Raw genomic sequence first — 22762 nt, 5'->3', positions numbered from 1 at the left:
TGTTTTATCTCAATTCAGGGAGATGAAGACCATATTGTGAGCCTGTGTTATGAGACTGTTTGTGGTGGCCATTCAGTCCTGCTTTTCTGTCCATCCAAGAAYTGGTGTGAGAAGCTGGCAGACATCATTGCGAGGGAGTTCTACAGCTTGCAACAAGCTGAGAGTAAGAGAAAAATAGTTAATAGAAGACTAGAGTATGCATAGTGCCTTTAATGAAAATTAATTTTAGTAGGAACTATGAAAATACTTTCTCTCTCAAGGTTCTGTGAAAAACTCAGCCCTTGCCCCAGTTGTKGTGGACAGAGAAGGGATTGATGAGGTCCTGGATCAGTTAAARCGTTCAATCTCAGGCCTGGATTCTGTTCTCCAGCGTACTTTGCCATGGGGAGTTGCATTTCATCATGCAGGTATGCCTGAATATCTTGGTCTTGAATCGTAATGGTTAAGTCATATGGGTTCTTCTTWCTGTAGGTATCAATTTCCCAGTTGCTTTTTTAAGCCTTTTGTAGCTTATGACTAAATAAGTTTTCAGAATCCCACAGTTAGAGGCAAACTTGAAATTCTTTTATTGTGGCCGAAGACTTTAATTCACAAATYGTTTTGCTAAATCTCCTGTCTGTTGTGTTGGATAACAGCAGGCTTCTAGACTACAATTTAACTGGTCTTTTTTTGTGAAATGCTTGAAGACTTGACTGATTTGCAGCTCCAGCATTTTCAAGTTGCTCCTAAAGCTGCCAGAGTATTTCAGAGCAATTTTGCTCAGCTTAATGCTGAAATAAATTAGTAAATAGAGGTAGTATAACAATAAAAATAAAACGAGCATGTGTTGGGAATACTTCTGCTTTGATTTTTTATTTCTTACTTAGGTAGGTAATAGAATATGCTMTCTGTTGATTCACTGAGGGAAATGACTGACTGGGGGAGACAACAGTATCAGACGTTTATTATGTAGAAGGAATAATTCCAAATGCTTATAGAATCTATATTTCTTTCTCAAGAATAAAATTGTCCTGAAGCCCTGAAGGAAATGTAGAAAGATACATACTAGACCTGTAATGGGAATAATGAAGAAGGAGTCCAGGGTCAGGATGGCAGATGAGTAAATCCTAGTTCCCTACTGTTTTCTCATTTTTACTTTATTTTTTATGTATTTACTTGCAGCGCTTGTAGATAGTAAGTGGTTCATCTTGCTACAATGTGTACAAGCACCTTAGAAAAACTAGTTTATTATTGTSAATTGAATAATAAAATTAATGGTGRAATTTTGYTTCAGAAGAAGTTGTCCAAGGTAGTGTTTCAAATCTAGCTCTTAACGCTGAATGGTGAATGTTCGCGAAGTTTGTCTGTTTTTCCCTTGCTGGACAGCAATATTGCTAGCTGTTAAATGCAGTCTCACCATCACAAAGGTCACTAAAAGCCACCTCTCTTCAGGTCTGACTTTTGACGAGCGGGACATCATAGAAGGAGCCTTTAGGCAGGGCCTGATCCGGGTGCTGGCAGCCACCTCCACGCTTTCATCAGGAGTGAACCTTCCCGCGCGCCGCGTCATCATCCGCACACCCACCTTTGGTGGCAAACTGCTGGACATCCTCACCTACAAACAGATGGCTGGAAGGGCTGGCAGGAAAGGGGTGGACACAGAGGGTAAGCAGAGTCTTTATTAACATTCTGGAGGAACGGTGGTAACCTGATTAAATCCAGGGCAGTRCTTTGCAATTAGCGACTAATCATGATGAATTCCTTTGGTGTTCTGCTATGATTAGGTTAATCAAGATGAATATGTTTGGTATTAATTTGTTTGGTATTAATGGAGTAAAAATTGTAATTCCCAGGGGRTTGTTTTCATTGCCTGAGACTGACKTTGGTATTTACACRTCAGTTACTTCAGGAACAGGCTATTTTCTCCTTTGAATTCTTGTTAGCTGCTAAGGCTGTGTTGTTCATTTGCCTTAATTCTGTGATCCATGGTCAGTTGACTAAAGTGTTTACTGTTTGARTGAGAAAATTTGCAGTAAACTCTCATTGGACAGGTCTAAAATATAAGAAATGCATTTAAAGTCTACAACCCTAATTTGACAAACTTCTGTTGTCTGAAATCSTGATTTAGATTTATTAAACTTCTGCTAAACTTACCCATCAATTTTATGCATCTTGAAAACAGTAATGAGACAGAGAYAGGGAAAATATGAACAGTAGTTCACAGATAATATGGCATCTTCTTGCATACAGTGGCACTGATTGATGTTCAACAAAATAATCCTGCCTGTTATTTTAATTTGCAATGGAAATTTATCTTTGTGGATGATGCTTGCAAAAAGCTGCATTATACAAGTATAAACACAGCAGAAAATAAGAAGTTCAACAGATGCAGGAAGTGGGATTTGCCCTCCTGATTGTTTGATTGGTGCTTGCTGGAGCCCTATGTAAGCAGACTGTTCTTACATTTAGCTTTCTATTTTTGCCTGAGTAGCATAGCAACAGAGCATTTTGCGACCTATATCTCGGAGAGCTCTCCCTATGTGTTCCAGAAAAGGGCAGCTGCATGCTGGATTTTGAAATTTTCCAGACTTTGTCATTTGACTGTAGCTGGCAGGTGTAAAATKACATTATTCCTTGAAGTTTCTTCTTTTCCCCCTTCAAGTTACAATAATTAGTACCCTTTTTGACAGTTCTGATGTGACTGTGTTGTGCACAGTAAGCAGTTGATTTTATGCTGATGAGCTTCATGAATGTACCATTTTTTTCCACTCCACAGAGTCTTTTGGATGAGAACATAAAGCTATGTTGCCAGCTGCTACTCTTTCATAGAGCAGGGAGACAGGAGGACAGCAGCTTCAGCTGGAAAAAATGCCTTMTGTGGATATGAAATTTAGCTGACAGACAGAAGATAAATGCTTTTGGATTGAATTCCTCCTCCTTTCCCAACATTGTAGTTTTGGATTGTCTTACATTTTGATTTTTAAATTATTTATTCTTGATTTGATGGAAATGAAAAAAAAATATAATTTTAGAGAGTGAAATTTGTTTATTTTTGCATTCATCAAAACTGCCATTTTCCCAAGGACAAATAGGTAAAGCTGAACAAAACCTAGAATTTAATGGGGCTTTTTTTTGATTTTAATGGAGTTTTATGCCTAGATATCCAGAGTCTTCTGTTGTTTGTCTAGTCTGACGCTAACCTAGACTTCCACTTGCATCTGAAAGGTTCATCAATGGATATTGGAACAGCTCAGTTCCCTTTTTTTAAATATATTATTTGCTAGATTGCGATTATTTGCTTTATATTTTCAGTGGTATCTTCAGAGTCCCCTGAGCCCTGTAAAACTGTCAGATAATAGAGGGCCAAGTGGAAACCCATCTTCTGTTAGATTTTATTTTAGATATATCACTCTGAAAGAATCCAAGGGAAATTTTCAGAGCGAATTGTAGGTCACATCAAAACCCAATTACAAAATGAATGAACATTCTTTATTGCTGAAATAAAAAGAAGCTTTTCTTTCACAAAACAATGCTTTACAGACAGTTTATCTTATACATAAGCACATGGTCAACAGATGTCAAAAGTTTCACTTGACAGGATAAAAAAAATCCAAGATAYGTTCTCTGAGCATCATTTAATCCTGTAGTTAATTAGTGTAATTATGTTTAAGCTGTATTTTGTTACTTGCCTACACTGCACTTATTTTTTCTGTTCATTTAATTTAAATGCAGTTGTGTTTTCATTCCCTCTGAATTCACTAATTACTGTAGCATTTCCACAGCTACACTTTTATCATAAGTTAACATTCGTGGGATCTTACTAAGATACCCTCCCACCAAAATTACCTTGTGTCCAGGCTACATGCATTTAAATCTTAACAAGTTATCACAAATCTATCATGATATTTACTCTAAAGCTAACCTAAATCTAAGGCTCTCTTTCTTCTTAGTCAAAGGCAAATGTGTCCTACCCATAATTCATTTATCCTACAACCAGTTAAGGTCTTCCAGTGATCTGGTTTCTCTTTAATAGCTTTGTGGAAGAAATACCCTTTAGATGACCACTGCATTTTCTGTGGCTAAGCTCAGAATGAGCTCATTAAAGGAATTTACCCATTATTTTCATTTTTCTTTCATGGCTCTGGGATGTTTTTTTGTCTTCCACAGAGTTTCAATAGTTAGAGATTAACTTAATAATGTCCAGCAGGGAATTTTAAGGTAGGATATATTTAGATGTACTTTCAGTGGAAACCATGCAGAATACTTATGTGTATGTGTGTGTATATGCATAYATGAAAGTTCAGAAAATGCATAGTTACTTAGATTAGTAATTTTGTATTTCTGAATTAGTTACTTCTACAGTGGAAGCTGTTGACTCAACACAAGCTGTCAAGATGCTGTGGAGCTTTTATGTTTCCTTCTTTCTTTTGAGAATTTTTTCCATTTATTAATGAAATGAAAAAGTGAAATTGGTGCCACTGTAGATTATAATTCCATTCAGCTCAGAACAAGAAGCAAGAGTGGCTCAGCAGCAAAGCAGATGCACAGAGAGGCTGTGGAATCTCTTTAGCTGCTTTGGCAGGACCCTGACTAGCCTAATGTAACATTAGTACTAGCTTAATGTAATGAAGCTGGCTCTGCCTTTAATTCTGAAGTGCTATGCATTTGTGGAGTTCTTACATAGCAATTCATATGCACTGTTCAAGGTTGCACATTTTTTTCTCTTCTTTTGTTATTCAGTTTTTTTTCGAAATACCTCCAGTTTTCCATTCCAATAATATATCCCTGATGAACTGTGTGCAGCTATTAGAGTGCTATGATGCAATTCTAAGGTCATKGTTTTTGTATTTGTTTTGTTTTTCTTTTTCCAATAGGTGAGAGCATTCTAGTCTGCAAACCCTCAGAAAGATCAAAAGGGGCTGCTCTTCTTCAGGGATCTCTCAAGCCTGTTTGCAGCTGTTTGTTTAGAAGAGAAGGGGAAGGTGTTGCTTCCAGCATGAAAAGAGCAATACTTGAGGTATGGGACACTCAGAGAGGGATCTGAACCATGCTTGCACCATTGTAGGATTTCTTTTCTTCTGTGACACCATCAAGTGTTTTCTGTGCACTTSTTTTTCATGTGTTTCCTGTCTTGTCAACAGTCATCTAACATGAGTCTTGCTTCAGTATTCAGCATTTTGTCTGGGATGTTTCTCTGCTGCAGACTGGGATGTGAGCACMCTCAAAGGTTACTGAGCTTTGCTGTTGCATTTAGATGTACCAAAGCAGCAGGCAGAAAGAAATGTAATTCTTGAACTTYATGTGTGACCTGACATTCTTAGCTGTGTGTTGCTGATCCTAGAGGTTTTGTAGGCTGAATTGGGCCATAATTACATTTGTGGAACCATGTAGRGTCTCTTRTTTACCTCCTCAACTTACCTACCAYTTTTRCACAGGAATGATTGAAATTTTGTGAATACATTTTTGGTGAGCAAACAGGGGCAGTACCCAATTTGCCCCCCTCCTCTGTACAGTTCCTATTGGAGTAAAAAGGACCAAAAGGATTTTGTTCCATATAGGTGAGCTTATGTCCTTTTCCAAAGCTGCTTTTGGGCTTCAACTTAGATTTGGTGCCAGACTCTTTAAATAGAATTTGTTTGCTATATTTTTACTGTCTTTTGAAAACTTCTGTGATGATTAGAACTTGGTTGTATTTCCATAGATTTTGAAATTTTAGCAGACCAATGGAATTTCTAGATGTATTTCTCTACATAAGAGCTATCTAAARGAAGGGTATTCTTCAAAGCAAAAACAAAACCCAAGGTACAAAAAATCACTGTCAATCAGGAAAACAATGAAGGGGTATAGCATTCATATTTATAAAGAGAAACCTTCAGTATGCTGAATAGCCTTACAAGAATTCCACCTTCACAGTTTGCTTTTTGTCTTAACAAAATTCCAGTTTGTGTTCTAACATATTAAAATATTTCACAGTGTTGGCTAAGAAAAATGCCTAGGGCTAWTCTCAAATCTAAATTGCTGCTATGKGTRCGTTCACTTYCAAAATAAGATTTTGTAATTAATTCTTTCCCATTGCTTAGTCCTCTTATTTCTATCTAAGATGATTGACTTCTTCTTGCCAAGAAAAGTCTTCAAGGTTGGCTGTTGCTCTGTCTCATATTCCCCTCTTGTCCTGTTGTTTATATTCCCCTCTTGTCCTGTTTCTTTGAAGCTGAAATGATGGATCACTCTCTTTGATTTACTGATCTGATGTTCTGTCCTAATGTCTCTGGCAATGTGAACAGATAATTTTCTTCAACAGATCATAGTGGGGGGAGTAGCCAACACTCCAGAGGATGTACAGACCTATGCCTCTTGCACTCTGCTTGCATCCAGCTTGAAAGAAAGCAAGTGGGAAAATGGGGAAGGACAAGACAAAGCWCAGGCTGGACCTATTGAGGCTTGTGTGGCATGGCTGCTGGAAAACGAGTTCATTCAGATTGTGGACTCTGGCARTGATGTGAAAGGTAATGCTGGTGTTCTTCCCAGTATTTGCAGTTGGTTTTGATTTGCTGAGTTTTCTGCAGCTGACTAGATGTTCAACATAGCTTTATAGTCAGGACTGCTGTGCATTTTTTTAAAAGAACTACGTATCAAGAATTTTTGTAGCTTGTAGGAAGGTATCTTTGCACCTGCTTTAACATATTTTGCATGCATGTGTTCTTAAAAGGCACATCACCTCTGAGACTGATGTGTCCTAGTCTACAAATTCCCAAAATATCTGCAAACAAAGCAMACTTTAACTACAGTATTTGTGCACATTAGCTGTAGACTGTGATTCTTAATGAAGAGAAAAAKGCTACTTTAGACATAGGCAAGGCTAAACCTTTTATTGTTTCCATTTTCTCATCTTCAGAATGGAGACATACACTATTTCTTATTAAAAACACAGTTGTGAAATGTTAGAAATCTCTCAAATGCACCACAACGTGAAAATGGTTATAAACTTCCACCTAAATGTTTCTCTATTTAATRTATTTTTTTTTAACAGCAAAGGTTTATCATCCAACACATCTTGGCTCAGCCACTCTTTCCTCTTCTCTCTCACCAACTGAAGCCATGGAGATCTTTGCTGATCTGCAGCGAGCTATGAAAAGCTTTGTTCTGGAGAATGATCTGCATATTGTCTATTTGGTAGGTTCCTCATTCTGTGTTTTGTACTTTCTGCTACCAAAACTAAGGGAAGGAGAGACAGCACAATGCAGAGTCCCTGAAGGCTCCATTAACATAGGTTTGGGTTTTTTTAAGCTTTGCTTTAGCTTATCCTTCATGAAGAAAAGTTTCTAAATTCAACATTCTTCAGAATGATTGTGCTACCTTAGGGTCTATTTTATAGGCAGGTGCTGCATGCCATTTAAGCCCATTGCTGTCACTCTAGATTTCCTAAGATTTCAGAACTTCCTAACCTTTGAGCATAAGATGATGCTAATTTTTCTGAGACACTTGAAACTGATGAAACCAATTGATTTTTGGATGTGTGTTTGGRATCAGCAGGCTTAATTTCATATTAYTTTTGGAGGCCCAGAAAAATATTGRGCATTTAGTATCTATTTTGCCTCCAAAAAGCCTCAGAGAGCCACACTACTTTCTTCCTATTGGTGGGCTTTTCTTTGGTTCASTTACAATGAAATTCATCTCTGATTTAGTTTACTTGCCTGGTGGTGCTGCCAGGGCTAAAGGAAGGAGGGTGATAAATCTTAGGAGGGGTAAGTGTCCCAGAGTGTGTCAAGATTTATGAGCACATACACTTGAAAAGCTAAGCACTGCTATTTAAGACCTTTGGAGAGGATGCCATGAACCTGGAAAGATTAGTGAGGAAACCAGATGGAGTTGCTCTGAAAAACTTGGGATTCATGGCTGCCAGAGGCCCATCATGCAGTCATCACCTGAAATCTCAGTCAGCTTTTTCCTTTTGAGTATAAAGTGTATTCTCTTTACCAGGATGATAAATCAAAGGCAAAATGTGGGAATCTTGTCTAAGAAAAATGTTCACTTCAAGAGGAATGTGCTTGCAGGTACAAAGCTTGTTGAGCTGTAGGACAGGGGCACATGAGACTGAGGGTACCTGTCTTTGGTTGCTGTGTTCATTAACCCAATTATGGGCTGGCATTAATAGATTTTTTTTGATCTACTACTGTCCCATATGTATCCATATCTATTTTAGAGGACCACGTTATATTTTGTTCTCTTACTGATAGGTAAAATGAACTCCTTTGTGTTATGCACCAGTGAGTTTTTTCCCTGTTTACATCTCCAAAACAGAAAAAAAAGAATGATGAAATTTGTTCCTGTTCTGGGGTACAGGCAGTGATGGCATTATGTTTCTTGTGCTATACTTTTTAATTGCAGCAGCTTGTCTAAGGTTATTTTAAATCATACACTGTTGAACAAAATGTTCTTGAGATTCTCTTCTGTTAAGCCTCTCTAAAACACTTCCTTGCAAGTCTGTTCATTTTCAAGGCCAAAGGTTTGTTTCATTTTGTTGCCTTTTTTTTCAAAGTATTGTTCATGTGTTCCTTATAGGCTACAGAAAGTTTATCTGCTGCAATGCTTTTTGACTCTTTTAAGCTTAAATCTATTACTTTTACAAATATGAGACTGAATTCCAAGCCCTTGTATTTTAGGGCAGTTGATTAAAAYAAATAAGTATTTGCTAAACTAGGAAAATAGTTTTCTTTAARGAAAAAAAAMMCCACAACAAAAGCCCAATAAACAACAAAAGACAAACCCCCATCTTAATAACTCTTGTACTTCACAGCAGATGAAGAGGTACAGGTGATTTACAACCACATAGACATCTGGTATTCTCTCCCATTTAACATGTGTGCCAAACAAATCTTAGTTCCTTCAAAATAATTAATCTTGCTTTTTATCAATAAAGCTATGAAGGCATTTTGTGTCCTCATAGAGAAATTGATTCTGTGCTGACTGATTATTAACAGAATGGGGTTTATGTCTAAAAAAACATTTTAAAAAAGCTCTGGATGGCTTTTTGTTGGTGTTAATGAAAGGTGAGATTTTTTGTATTCCAGGTAAAYGAAAGCTTCAGGAAGTTCTGGCAATATCTGTGTCCTTGCTACTTCATCAGATGCTGTGGCAGKGGTTAGTGTGGTTACTTGTGGTTTAAGAGGTTGATAGATATCTGTAAATCACATTAATAAAATTTTGTTTTCTTAGAGGACATTCAAGATACAGCTCAAAAATCGTTTAGTCGCTTGGATTTAAAGATTAATCTGACAAAGATTCTAAATTGTTTAATCATTGGAGTACCCATATGAGTCAGATATCATCGGTACAAATATTAAAGAAATGGATTAGAAGAGCTTTTACTTTYTTCATGGTACATGCCTATGACTCAGTGCCTTTACGTAGTGTGTAGGATGCTCTAACCACATTCCCTCAGCTGTAGTTTTGTTTTCCCAAAACCCTGTTAGTTCTGTTTATTTCTCTGAAATAATTTTTTTTCACTGTCTCATTTTCTTTAGGTCACCCCGGTGTATGAAGAGTGGACCACAATTGATTGGTACCAATTTTTCTGCTTRTGGGAGAAGCTTCCTGCCTCAATGAAACGTGTAGCTGAGCTGGTGGGGATTGAAGAAGGCTTCCTAGCTCGCTCTGTAAAGGGCAAAATCACAGCTAAAACAGAGAAACAGCACAGACAAATGGCCATCCACAAAAGGTAGCAACAGAATGGGTGTGTGAATGTGCAGAGGCTAGAGGCTRTAATATTTGCTCTGTCTCTGTTTTCAGGAACTGGCACTTTTGCTGAGTGAGCTGGTAGGTCAGAGAAGCTGGCTCTGGTCTGCTCTGGTCTGAGAATATTGCTGGCACAAGATGTTTGTGCTAATATTTTTGGAAGCCATCCTCTGTTTCTTTTGTGTGCCACACTGTTGTACCATTCTGTCTTATGCATCATGGTATATTTTCCCTTGTACAGTAATGTGCCCTGGGTGACAGTTTTATTTTTTCATATACTTCTACAACAGRTTTTTCACCAGCCTTGCCCTTCTGGATTTAATCAGTGAGGTTCCTTTACAAGATATGACCAAGAAATATGGCTGTAGTCGTGGTCAGCTTCAATCCTTGCAGCAATCTGCTGCCACCTATGCAGGTGAGTTGTTTGGGCAAAATGCCCCCAGAGTCTGAGTTTAGTCTGTTTTTTGTTTTTTTCCTTCCAGATTTGGGGCTAAAATAGCCACAGTGTGGCAGTAACAACAAACAGCCTTGTAAAACCACTTATGGATTTATAGCTTAACCTGTGGTTTACCCTGCTGTGGAAGCAGAGTGTGCAGTGGGATGGGGGCCAGATGAGGGAATCAAGCAGTGCTGCAGTGTGCTGAGGGCTGTGGAAATCAGCTGTGTACTGTGCAGCAACCTGCTTTGTTCAGTACTAAGTATGGAAATAAGTGCAAATCCATTCTAAAGCTTTGCTCTATCAGAAAAGAGTACCTTAGAAAGTATAAGGTTATATAGTTTTCAAAACAGAGCGAGTAGCTTCTGGGTCATTTATCATCAGATCACAGGAGGTCAGACAGCTGCTACCTTTAACTTCCTTAAGAAGGCTGTGTGGGAGCAGAAGTAACAGCCCACCATGTGACCAAGATATTTTTTTTCTGTTGCCTAAATCCTCCATTACTCCATGAGTGGGTTTTCAGTTTTTAAGACAGTTTTAGCTCAAGTTGCGAAACCTTCTCTGTGTGGGTTGCAGCATGAGTCAAARCCCCAAAATGAAAAGGTCATGCCAACTGATGCAGAGTAGTTTAATTTAATTCTGGTAGTATAAATAACTTCTTTTTTTTAACTTCTTAGTATAAATAACTTTGTAGCAGTGTCATAATTGTATATTTTCAGTGTTAATTTTCACAGTAGTAATCTGGGAAGTAAACTGAACTCATTGCAAGAAATAGAGTTAAGACATATGATAAAAGTTTTATTCTATAATCACTGTAAAAACAGTGAGGGATGTCATGTCTTTCGGTGGTTTTTGTAATCTGTAGAATGCAATTGTGAGTAAGCAACTGTCTTTTCCCTGCTCTCTTCCCTCTTCCATGCACTGGGGACTGCAGCTGTAACCTTTATCATAGGATTTGCTACCCCCCATGATGCTCTCAGTAACTGAAATTCTGCTTTTATGGATATCAGTGCTGACTTTCCTCAAAATCTGTGGTGACTTTCATTGTTGAGACACCCTTGGTGATTCTCATMATTACTTTTTCTTTCACCTTTTCTTCAGTATGATTGTTTCATAGGATTCCTGTTCTTGGACATGCATTTGCTTCATACTTTCAGTATTAGCATCTTTGAAAAAACAGTGTCATTCAGAATTTCTACCTCACTGATTAGCTAGTTAATTGGCAGATTAAGTTGAGTTCTGCAAGACTAGCTCCTAATTATAGTTGTAATAAACATGAGTTAGTTCCTGTAAATAATGGGAAGGTGAGAAATGCAAAGTGAGTGCTGATTCAGACTGGGGGGATGGGGAGACATTAATGTAACTTTTGTGTTCCAGGAATGATAACAGTTTTCTGCAATAGACTGGGCTGGCACAACATGGAGCTMATGCTGTCCCAGTTCCAGAGTCGTCTGACATTTGGGGTTCAGAGGGAGCTCTGTGACCTGGTGCGAGTGTCTCTGCTGAACGCACAGCGTGCCAGGACACTTTACAACTCTGGCTTTGTCACCGTGGCTGATCTTGCTAAAGCAAATCCTGATGATGTGGCAGCTGCTCTGAAGAACTCAGTACCGTTTAAAAGGTGAGAAATCATCAGTCCAGAAGTCAAGTAAAGGAGYTTGTAAGGTGGAGGATTACAGGATGAAACCTGCAATAAAATTTGGCAACTTTTTGGGACTCTGTGTCAAATGTTAGAAATAACTTGTAGGTTTCTCTGACTGATCAGTCATTCCATGATTATTTTGAAATTAATAGAAGTATCTTTTAATTGCAGAATAGTTTTTTGAGACCTAAATTTTATTCTTATTCTTCTTTTCAGTGCACTGTTTAGTGCTGGGTAAATTGTCAGTGCTTTCTAGAGAGTTTTTGCTGCCTCTAAAAGGCAGCTCCACCATATATTCAAAGTAGTTGATGGTTTATTACTGATTATCTTTTGAGATTCTCTTGTGATTTTTATGTTAGTCCAATAACAAGCTTCCTTGATCAAGTGCCTGTTGGACTGTGCTATAATATTTGTCAGATTCAGGCTCCTGAAGTTTCCTTTCTTTGGAAAACAGTGCTTGGAGGACAGTTCATTGAGACTTGCATCTTGCCCTAGTAGGGAATTGGGACTTGTCTGGGTACATGTTTGAACACAGAAATCTGGCAATGCTTTTGGAGGGATGCAGGTAGTAATACTTTTCATCAACATCTATTCAGATTTAGGAAACTGAAACGGTTATTTCCAATTGAGTTATTTCCCATCAAGTGCATTATAGGTACAGTGTTTCTGTAAAGGAAACTGCGGAGCTGGTTGAAATGGGAGAGCAGAATAGTGCCAGCTCCTTGTGCTGTTTGTGATGTTCTGCTGAATGTTTATATAAACATTCTGCTGAATGTTTGTATGTCTGTGACCTTGCCCACAGTGCTCGTCGGGCTGTGGATGAGGATGAAGAGTCAGCAGAGGAGCGCCGGGCTGTCCGCAGCATCTGGCTGGCTGGAATGAAGGGCTTAACTGAAAGAGAAGCAGCTTCTGTCATTGTGGAGGAAGCCAGGAGACTGCTGCAGCAGGATTTGGCACTGATGGGAGTGCAGTGGAAYCCACAGTCTTTTCTCGAGACTGATACATCCTCTGTGATCAGCAGTGAGTCAGAACTGGAAGACAGACCGCACAGATCAGATGGAGAGGAGTCTGCTGAGTCTTCAAGGGTGTTAAACAAAAAAGGGTGCAGAGTTCAGTGTAATGGCCTTGGTTCTCAGATTGGAAACGTATCAAATATTAAAAAGGGATATAAAAGGCGACTGAGCAGTAGCACAGAAAGCTCTGTGTTTGAGAGTGAAGTCCCAGGCAGGAGACAGGCTCGAGGAGAGGAAGGCAAGGGTGATCTTGTGTGCAGTGCTAGAAAACGGCCAAATGTGTGCAGAGGTAATGAAAACATAGGAGAAATTGCTCTGGGGAAAACCAAGATGGATTCCAGGACAGCAATCCCAGAGCAYATTGCTGAACAAGGAAAAACACCAACCTTGAGAACAGAGCCTTCGGCCTCTAGGTTGATTAAAAGCACAGATACACATTTAAATCGGACTAGGAGCAGAAATRCAGCTTCAAAACTGCAGAGGTCACTTCTTGAAGATTCAGATAAGCTTAGCATAGACATACAAAAGCCACCTGTTTTCCACACCACCATCTCTACAGATAATTCTGCTTCAAACCAAAATAATAAGGAATTTATGGAAACAGATTCTGTAACTCAAAAAGTCTCAAATTCTGTACAGATGGGGGAAGCTAAGATTGGGAGGAAAGAGAAAATGGAAGGATTATTTACAGAGCCTAGCACCACTAATGAAGGCATGCCTAAGGGGAGGCCAGGTTTTCAGGCACCTKTTAGGCTGCAGGGTACTCCACACACCAGTGTGGAGAGACACAGGATTGTAGGAAATAGGGGAATACCTGGTAGTGCTAAAACACAGAGAATTGACAATACTGATGGTGAGCCAAATAAAATTTACAAAACTCCAACAGGTACGAGCTGTGCTGTGGTGAGAATTGATAAGCATTTTTGTCCTGGTGAGGATAAAACCTGCAATATTCCAATTCAGAATGRTGGCACAAATGGGAGTGAAAAGCCYAATGGAATATTGTTACAAGCTGGAACACTGCAGAAAGGCAACAGTCATCCTAAGAATTTTCTGAAAGGGTCTTCAATAAAATCCAGAGGTGTTTGTAATGCAGATGATGTTCAGAATGATCCAGCCTCTCATCTGATTTCTGACTCTAGAGACTTTGAAGACAGCTTCCAGTTGGATACTCAAACTGAGATGATAATAAAACAGGAGGGAGCAGCTGGAATCACAGGACAGCAGGGAATACAAGGTTCAGAGCTGGCAGCAATGCCACAGCAGGAAATATCAAAAAAACTAAGCAGTTTATGGACTGAGAATGATACTGATAAAAGGCTGGCTGCAAGAGTTAGGAAACTGAGCTTCTCAAGTCTTATCACAACAAATAACATTACAAAAACCACAACTCAGCACTGTAGTAATAAAGTTTTGGAGTCTGGAGGCCTTAATTTGGAGCCCGTAGTGAAGAAAATAGAACCTGCACCTTGCCTTAAAGAAAGYGATTTCTCAGTGACTGACTCACAGCTACACAGTTTTCTACAAGATTACCAGACCCAAAACTCAGTGARAGGGGAGAGTGTGTCTGAAGACCTGAATAAAGCAACCTCCCATTTTGGAAGGGAACAYGTTGTACAAGTAGAATGCCATCCTGTCCCTGAAACAAGCCTAAATATGAGTGATAGTTTGCTGTTTGATGATAGCTTCAGTAATGTCAGTGACCTTTCAGCTGTTCACATCATGGAAGCTGACGGAAAGGACCCTGTGGCTTTGCTTCCTCCAGATGGTGTTTTGCAGAATCTAAGGCCTGTTGAGAATAAATTTGATGTCAGTGACAATCAGAAAGAACATGAGAATCCTGCACAGTGTGACAATGTGTCTCTAGCATCTTCTGATATAATAGCTGAAGTTTTAGACCGTGGAAACTCCCCGTCTTTTCTGAAAGATGTTCCTTCTCCATTTCAAGGTCAGTCAGGATTAAGAAACCCAATGATTTGTAACAATGACCACAGACCAAAGGATTTAGTAGGAGATCAAGGTGAAAAGCTCCAGAGAAGCCAGCAAGCCTTAGATAAGAAACCCCACCCAGTGGTATGGACTGACTGCTCCTTTGAACTAAGCCCAGGTTTGCAGGATGTATTAGATAAATGGCCCAGCTCCTCAGGCATTGAACCAGTTTCAGCAAGTTCCAGTTTAAAAGGAGAGTTAGTTGCTCCTATTGTTAATCAAGGGGCAGATCCAGTTTTTGAATCTGACTGTTTTGAGCCAGAGCCTTTGCCCATTTGCCAGGATTTAAAAAGCTCTTTCAAGGTTAAAGGAAACAAAATGGAGAACTCGGATCTTCAGAAAACAGATGGCTTAACACTTCAGCTTAGGGGAAGCAACAGAACATCCTGTCCTGCAGCAGACAGTAATAATGGGTTTATTCCTCCAACACCTCCTAAGGAACTTTTTCCAAAAAGTTCTGTTTCTCTCCCTGTGAAGTCTGCAAGAAAGAGGCAAGTCACCTACAAGAATGAAGGGCAGACGATTCAGCGACAGTGGAATAGTGAGGGCAATGCAGAGCAGCAGGTGAAAACATTCCAGGTCAATCTTGAGAGTCTAGACCCAACTGAGAATGATGAGATAAAAGATGATTCCACTATGGACCAAGGCTTTTCACTGCAGCTGTCTCAGGATGTTTTTCCATTCGTTCCCYTAAGTGCTGAAAGTTTCACTATTATTGATGTAGCAAGCGACAAAGCACTTTTCCAGACTTTTGTTGCAGAATGGAAGGAGAAAAGCAGATTCTCCATCTCAGTGGCATGCGAAAGAGCAAAGTGTCTTCCATCTCCCAAATCAATGATTGGTGGCAAATTCAAAAAAGGTCAGTTCCCTGTTCCAGTGCATTATTTTGTGAACAGCATGTGGCATCTTCAGCTTAAAGCAGGCCTAGAGAAGGAAAGGTTATGCAAAGAAGGAGGAAAAKTACTGATATTACAGAATCATAGAATATTTTGTGTTGGAAGGGTCTTTTGGAGAGCATCTAGTCCAACCCTCCTGCTAAAGCAGGTTCACTAGARCAGGYTGCAGAGGATTGCATCCAGGCAGCTTTTGAATATCTCTAGGAAWGAAGACACCACAACCTCTCTGGGCAGTCTGTTCCAGAGTTCTGTCAYCCTCAAAGTAAATAAGCTTTTCCTCCTGTTCAGATTAAACCACCCATAAAATATCCTTTCCAAATTCTGGCTTTTTCTAGCAACCTCTTCAGGAGCTGAGATAAAWTTTATTCCTTCCTTCCACTCTAAAAAGCATTTCACATTTGTCTATCAAAAATCTGTTTTGATAGTTGTTGAATGTTGTTGTTGTTATGGCAATGTGACAGCAAAGARTCTCACTGCTTAATCTTGTCATTTTAAAGGAAGAGTATGTTTATAAAGCCAAAGCAAACTGTAGCATATGAATACTTCTGTGGGGAAAAAAAAGAAGCAATACTGCAACAACCCAGAGACTGATCTGAATTTCACACATGCTTATATTGAACCAAGTTTACACTTTGAAAATATTTGAAAATATTTAACCTTGGTTCAGAGGCAGTCACAGAAGTAACACTGCTCAGTGGAGATCCTGAACAATCTGGAAAGTTTGCTGCTAGATGGATTATTTATTTTAAAATACACAAAAACTTGTTTAGTGCACGGAAAGATACACATGATAAAGGGACAGCACAAAAGAGAAGCATTTCAATRTTAGCTACACAATGAGATGTTAAGAATATTCAGATGCTCTCACATTCCAACAAGCTGCTAACACTTCATTTYTACCACCAAAGACCTCTCAAGGAAATGCTTGACACCAGTTCTCCATCCTCTATTAACACTCAGCTCCTTTCCTTTAATGATACTTAATCATATTCAATTTTAGGGTCCATTATATATATTTACATTTTCAGGTCCAAACTCTTCTGTATTTATGGATGCCATTTGATATAACTTAAAATTATTTCTTTAGTGAGTTCTCCTCAGGGGATGCAAGTTAAAGATGATGGATTTCCTGTCCAAGGATGTGAAGACATCTTGGTGGTTGGACTGGCAGTGTGTTGGGGTGGAAAAGATGCCTACTATATCTCTTTGCAGCAGACACAAGAGCAGACTGGTAAGTGAGCAGACAGGCTGTGCTGGGTTATTTGACACAGCATCTCAAAAATGTACCTTCAGCAGCAGATAAGGTTCTTGGAAGTGCTGTGAGTATCCTGAACCCAGGTCAGTTGTGTGATGGAATCATTTAGCAGTTCTAGTTGTTAAACACCCTTGAACAGCTTGCTGTGGGTTACATCTATACCACTGTGTAATGAGAGTAGGTAACTGGCTCAGGCACTGGACTGTSAGCATGCATATGGCTCAAATGTTGSCTTACTTCCATSTTCTCTTTACCTAACTTGCTTTTCTCTTTCAATATCTTCCAATTTTTGCTCTCCAGAACAAATCCAACACTGAAATGCTGAACATARCCCAGTCTGTGCTAAGTGACCTAGGGTTTGATTCCTGGCTATCCTTTGTTTGTTAGTACAGACACAGCATACTACTTTTGGGAGCCTTCTCATGTTTGATAAAATATGTAATAGTGCTATARATATATTGTTATTTCATAGTTCAGCTGTAGCTTTTGTGCTTTAGGTGGTTGTATTTAAGATTTTTCTCTTGCCTTTCTTACCATATAATGGGTTAAATGAYGAGTTTTCTTGTATTTGCTGCCTTAGAAATCAGTCTGAGTTTGGCACCACCACCTTTGGACCAAAGCCTATCTGTGACAGAGAGACTGAACCATCTGCAGCTTTGCCTGCAGAAGAAGCCCAAGAAGGAACGCTCACTTATTATGTATGACTTCATCCAGCACTACAAAACTCTGCTGACAGCTTGTGGCATCTCCTTGGAAGGAMGTTTTGAGGACCCAAAGGTTTGCAGGATTCAGAAATTTAACAATTGCTAGTTTAAACACAATGGAAAGACGGGAGTGCATTCTGGTACTTCTGTTATGTAGGTGTGAATAAGTACATCTGTCTGGAGGTTTAGTGAAATTTTCTTTCAATGGGAAATCTACAATAATATTTAGAAGACATTTGCTTTGCTATGTATGTTCATGGTGCCTGCAAGAGAAACAAACCCTTTCAGAGTTTAACACTTTGTTATTTCATACCTTACTTGGCATGGGAAATGAAGATAAATCTCTCTCTGGTCCCAGTGGACAGAACTTAACTCCTTTTTCGTTGCCATAGGAAGCCTGGGACTGAAATGTCGCAAGTTCTTCTGCTCAGTTTATTCCTTCTGAATGAAAGCAAAAGATTTTCCCCACTTTGCAAAGCAAAAGATTTACCCCACTATGTACATGGACCCTTTGCTGCCACCTTTTCTCAGACCAAAAATAGTTTACATGTAATTTCAAAAGGTTTGGGTATTAGTTGTAATGCAAATGAAACACTAGCTTGAGGTAAAAGTGCCTTCTTGGCCATGTTACAAAAAGCTCTGGATGCATAGAAAATTCTGTTGATTTTTAAAACTTGCTTTRCATTCAGGCTGAACAGCATCATGGAAATCTTCAGCTCTGCAGGTAAGTAGCTAAGGTGTTCAACACAAAGACAAACATAGATTTTTAAAATTCCAAGACATAGTTTTAGGATAAAATTGAAGAGCAGTAAAAGAAGCAACTTTGCCTGTGCTGTTCCATGTAATAGTCATACTCACATTTGCTCCTTTTAGTCATAGAGTGAAGATATACACACACTCTCCCCAGCCCCATATACACACATGTGGGTTTTTACTTCTGCTTGCACAGCAGAGACATTTTAGAAACCTGTGTTTCATCCTGTTTTGACACAAGAAACTGAAATGTAGCTATAAATGAAATTGCTTTGAAGGCAGGGGTTTAAGCTCTACCAGGAGTAAAATATCCCATGCAGAATTCTTGGCATTAGTCCTGTTGTGCAAAAGATGGGAGACCTCAGCTTAACTAATATTCTAGATCAATAGCAAGTTGTGATCTTTACAAAGTCATTTTTCAGCTTAAACATGTTTTGATCCTGATTTTCATATTTATTCCCTTTGTGTTAAATTTCAAGAAATAAAAATACACTTCAAGAYGTGTTTAGTTGACAGAGGATAAAGTTTTCAAATGTACAGAAATAACTTTTTTTTTAGAAAGAAATAACTTATCATTCTYACTCAAGAATTGAGTAAGCTGGGCCTCTTGAAGATTTTTTCTGAAATCATGGAGCTTTTCCACAAATTATTGCAGTTTGTCTGCCAAATCAATRAAAATAATCTGCGCTATAACCTTGAATTAACGCCCTGTTAAATATTTGCGATGTGTCATGATTAAAATGTATAAAAATTTCTCTCTTTTAAAGGTTGCATGTTGGCTGCTGGATTGTGGTTCCAAGGAACGTACTCTTCACAACATGGTGACCAATTTTGTCCCCAGTGAGTTGCCCCTCTTGGAAGGATTAGGCACGGGCAGAGGGGTGCAGAGCCTGGGGCTGAGTGCCAGCAGAGACCATTCTGGGAGGTACAGAGCAGCCATAGAATCTGTGCTTATCTTCAATGTCATGGACCAACTCCATCAGGAGCTGCAGAAGGAAAATCTGACAGGTAAAAAGAGCCCCTCCACTTTGGGGACAAAAATGTAGCAGTGCTACTACAGGATGAATGATCAGTGCACACTATAGGAAGTTGAGAGGTTCTTATCTAAATATATTGTGTCAAAATGTTCATTTGTTAAAAGAGGGAAATTCCCTTGGAAGTACATCTGTTCTGTCAAAAAAATAGAATTTTAAAATTAATAAATAATTTTWATATCCCAAATATCCACCAGTTCCAGTGGTTAAGGTCTAAGTCTCTGAATCAAGCAGATTTCTACTCCCCTGGCTATTTTGAGGGACTTGTGGGTCTGTCTATGGCTTCTCATAATAATTTTCAAAAAGTTTTTGGATTTCCTTATTGGAAGCGATTCTTAAAATCCTCAAATACTTTCTCAGGGAGATTTCTTGCTCTTTGGCCTGCCCATAAAGCATTATTTGCCATCTATGGATTGTGTCCATGAAACCCCTGTGATCCCACAGTGAATGAYCCTGTGTATTTGCACTAATAATTGCTGGGAGCTTGTGCAGTTTAAAAACAAGCCATCAGAAAAGCCCCAAAAAGCATATACCTGTTTGGGGTTATTATGATAGTTTCCTCTAAATTATACAAAGCTAAAGATTAGGGTCCATTCTTGCTGAAGTATTTTATTGCAAGTTTACCATCGTTTATGATTGTTGTAGCTGAACCTTAGAGCATTTTTAAAAGATGTGGGTGGTGGAATTAAAGTGCATCAAGTTAGAAAGCTTTACATTAAGTATTTCTTGGGAAAAATACATTGACAGAAGCTGTTTTCTTAAATACTTTTGTGATAGGAATTCTGGAACACTTTTTATAATGAAATATTTCTTATTTCAGAAACAAAAGTATTTAAATGAAATCTAGAGTAAAAGATTTCAGTGTGTCAGAACATTCAGTATTTTAAAAACTGTAGATTCTCCTTTTTTTAAATTTTTTAAAATGAATCTGTATCTGCAATTGATCAGTTTTATAAAGTTTTTCTTGGGGTTTGTGCTCTATTACAGATGTATTTTCTAAAGTGGAGATGCCCACCCATTATTGCTTGGCTCTGCTGGAGCTGAATGGCATTGGTTTCAGCACGACAGCCTATGAAACCCAGAAACAAGTCATGCAGGCCAAACTGAACGAGATTGAGACCAAGGCATATCAGCTGGCAGGGCACAGCTTCTCCTTGACCAGCCCTGATGACATTGCAGAGGTATGGAAGGRTTGGGGAAAGAGTGGGACAACTTCCCTAGAGCTTACCATCAAGAAAAAAAATTATTATTGGGAAGGCTGTGTGAAGAAAAGACAAAATGCAAACCCAACTCTGCTCAGAGTTCATTTATCCTTGCACTCATTATTAGCTTGTTACTGATCATTCTGCTTTCTGCCAACTTCAGCAGAGATAAAGAAGGTAGAAGTGGAMATATGTGTATTGTAAATAAAAAATAAGTGAAAATAAGGATGTGGTCTRTACAGACCTTGGCTTCTCATGGTGCAGGAGATGATCTGCCATTGAAATGGCTTTTGGAATATTTTGGATAAGTGGTACAGGACTGGAGAAACTTTCTGCAATGGTTGTGTCTTGCACATGAGATGTGATCTGGTGTCACGTAGTCTTGAGTCTGACAATAGTTGGACTGAAAAAGTTGCATTGTTACTCTTGTTCCTGTACAGGCATGAAAGAGGAGGAAAGACTGCTTTAAAAGTCTTGAATAGACTACTGTCTGCTTTCAAGAACCTTTTAAGAACTGATTTCTGTGTAAAATAACAATGCTTTAATTCCTGAAGAATTTCACTTATATTTTTTAATGTACATTGCACACAATAATTGAATTAGATTATAATTGAAGTGCATGTTTTTCTCCCCCTCTATTTGTCTCCATATGCTATTTTCTTGCTGAGGGGCTGTACTTTGCATGGAAGAAGTCAAAATTTGCAGGCAGCTATCAGTAAAAACTCCACAGAAAKATTCTTTCTTTGTTTCAAATTAGAAGCCTTGCTCAGTAACAGTAGTCTAASTTAGAACTCCTGAAATAATGCTCAATTTCAGCTTCATGGAAAAGGGGAAGTAAAGCTTTTTCTAAAATGCTGATTTGTGAACTACAGAAGCTTGYATCTCACGTGGAAATTTATTATGAGTCATGTAAAGTGTATTGTACAGGTTAATGGAACTTTACCCTCCTAGTTTTGTGTCAGTAAAATTTCTGTGCTACATAAATGTGCAAGAGAAAAGCTTTTTGTTCCCTTCTGCCAGCTGTGAAATGACAGACAACAGCTGTTAAATAGTGTATAATGCTATACAGAAACAGTGAAAAATGAGGAGTTAGTTGTATTCTGTCACCAAATGAGCATATACTTAATTTTCTGKTTTTTGGCAATTTGTTAGAAAAACTAATATTCTAGCTGTTCTCTAAAAAGTATTTGTGACCACGTCCTTCTATGCCATTCATACTGTTCTGAGTACTGTTCTGCTCCCTGTTAACAATTCTTTCTTTTCACCAGTGTTCTTCCCACTTTCAGTCATCATTACATTTTATTACAGTTGACTGTCAGTAATAAGCTCACTTATTGGATGGAGTTAATTACCTTTTCTMAAAACATACCTCTGAACTCCAACTTAAAGTGTTCAGAAAATGAGATTTTAAATTGCATTTCGTAGTTAATTAAAATGAGGAGGAATGACTTTGATAGCATGGATCTTTAATCAGCTTTTTAATTACCTGAAGCATTTGTACTATCCTTTGGTTGGAACAAGCTGTTTAAGTGCTCAGTTGCTTTTGTTTTCTCCTGGGAGCAGTGTGGAGAAGCTGATTTRAAATGCTGGCCTCTTTCAGGTGCTGTTCCTGGAGCTGAAATTRCCACAAAATGGAGATGTGAAAGTCCAAGGGAACAAGAAAACTCTGGGTTACACCAGAAGAACAACTGCTAAAGCAAACAGGGTCAGGCTAAGCAAGCAGTTCAGTACAACCAAGGTACAGTAAAGCCTATTTCTAGTCTGAAAGTAAATTTTAATTGCCTTTTGCTCCTCCAGTTATCCCTGGAAATTCAAACTGGATTCTACCTTCTCTGTTTGCAGAGTTAGTAACTCCTTTTATCCTAAAGCTTGAGTGCAGTGAGGACATGACTATAAATAGCAGGCTTCAATAAGAATAAATCAGGCAGAATCTGATTTCCCAAGTCACGTGTKAAGACCAAAATAGCACAATAATTTTGTAAAGCCAATAGCAGAAGAATTTTTCCACATCAGCTTGAAAGATGCTTAAATACCATGTCGACTAAATACAATATTTTCTCTTCCTGCTACTATCAAATCTGTATTTTTTGCTTCAGAGAATTTGTCTTCAGAATGGCTAATCTG

At 38.6% G+C, this 22762-nt stretch overlaps 1 protein-coding gene across 1 annotated transcript in view; it reads left to right on the top strand.

Annotated features, from left to right (window-relative positions):
- POLQ (DNA polymerase theta) overlaps positions 1–22762 on the top strand; it is a 52401-nt gene that overhangs the window by 15639 nt on the left and 14000 nt on the right. Inside the window, exons 7-21 of the mRNA XM_057386101.1 lie at positions 19–163; positions 261–407; positions 1432–1644; positions 4854–4996; positions 6281–6485; positions 7010–7152; positions 9504–9697; positions 10005–10129; positions 11528–11771; positions 12595–15653; positions 16778–16921; positions 17526–17722; positions 19170–19410; positions 20424–20617; positions 22239–22376. Coding sequence (XP_057242084.1) covers positions 19–163; positions 261–407; positions 1432–1644; positions 4854–4996; positions 6281–6485; positions 7010–7152; positions 9504–9697; positions 10005–10129; positions 11528–11771; positions 12595–15653; positions 16778–16921; positions 17526–17722; positions 19170–19410; positions 20424–20617; positions 22239–22376 — 5532 coding nt within the window. The remainder of the gene's footprint in view (positions 1–18; positions 164–260; positions 408–1431; positions 1645–4853; positions 4997–6280; positions 6486–7009; positions 7153–9503; positions 9698–10004; positions 10130–11527; positions 11772–12594; positions 15654–16777; positions 16922–17525; positions 17723–19169; positions 19411–20423; positions 20618–22238; positions 22377–22762) is intronic.

The sequence above is a fragment of the Malurus melanocephalus genome, unplaced genomic scaffold, assembly GCF_030028575.1.
Source record: "Malurus melanocephalus ecotype Western Australia unplaced genomic scaffold, MMel_1.1 scaffold_914, whole genome shotgun sequence".
Taxonomy (NCBI): domain Eukaryota; kingdom Metazoa; phylum Chordata; class Aves; order Passeriformes; family Maluridae; genus Malurus; species Malurus melanocephalus.
This window is presented reverse-complemented; position numbering and strand designations above follow the sequence as displayed.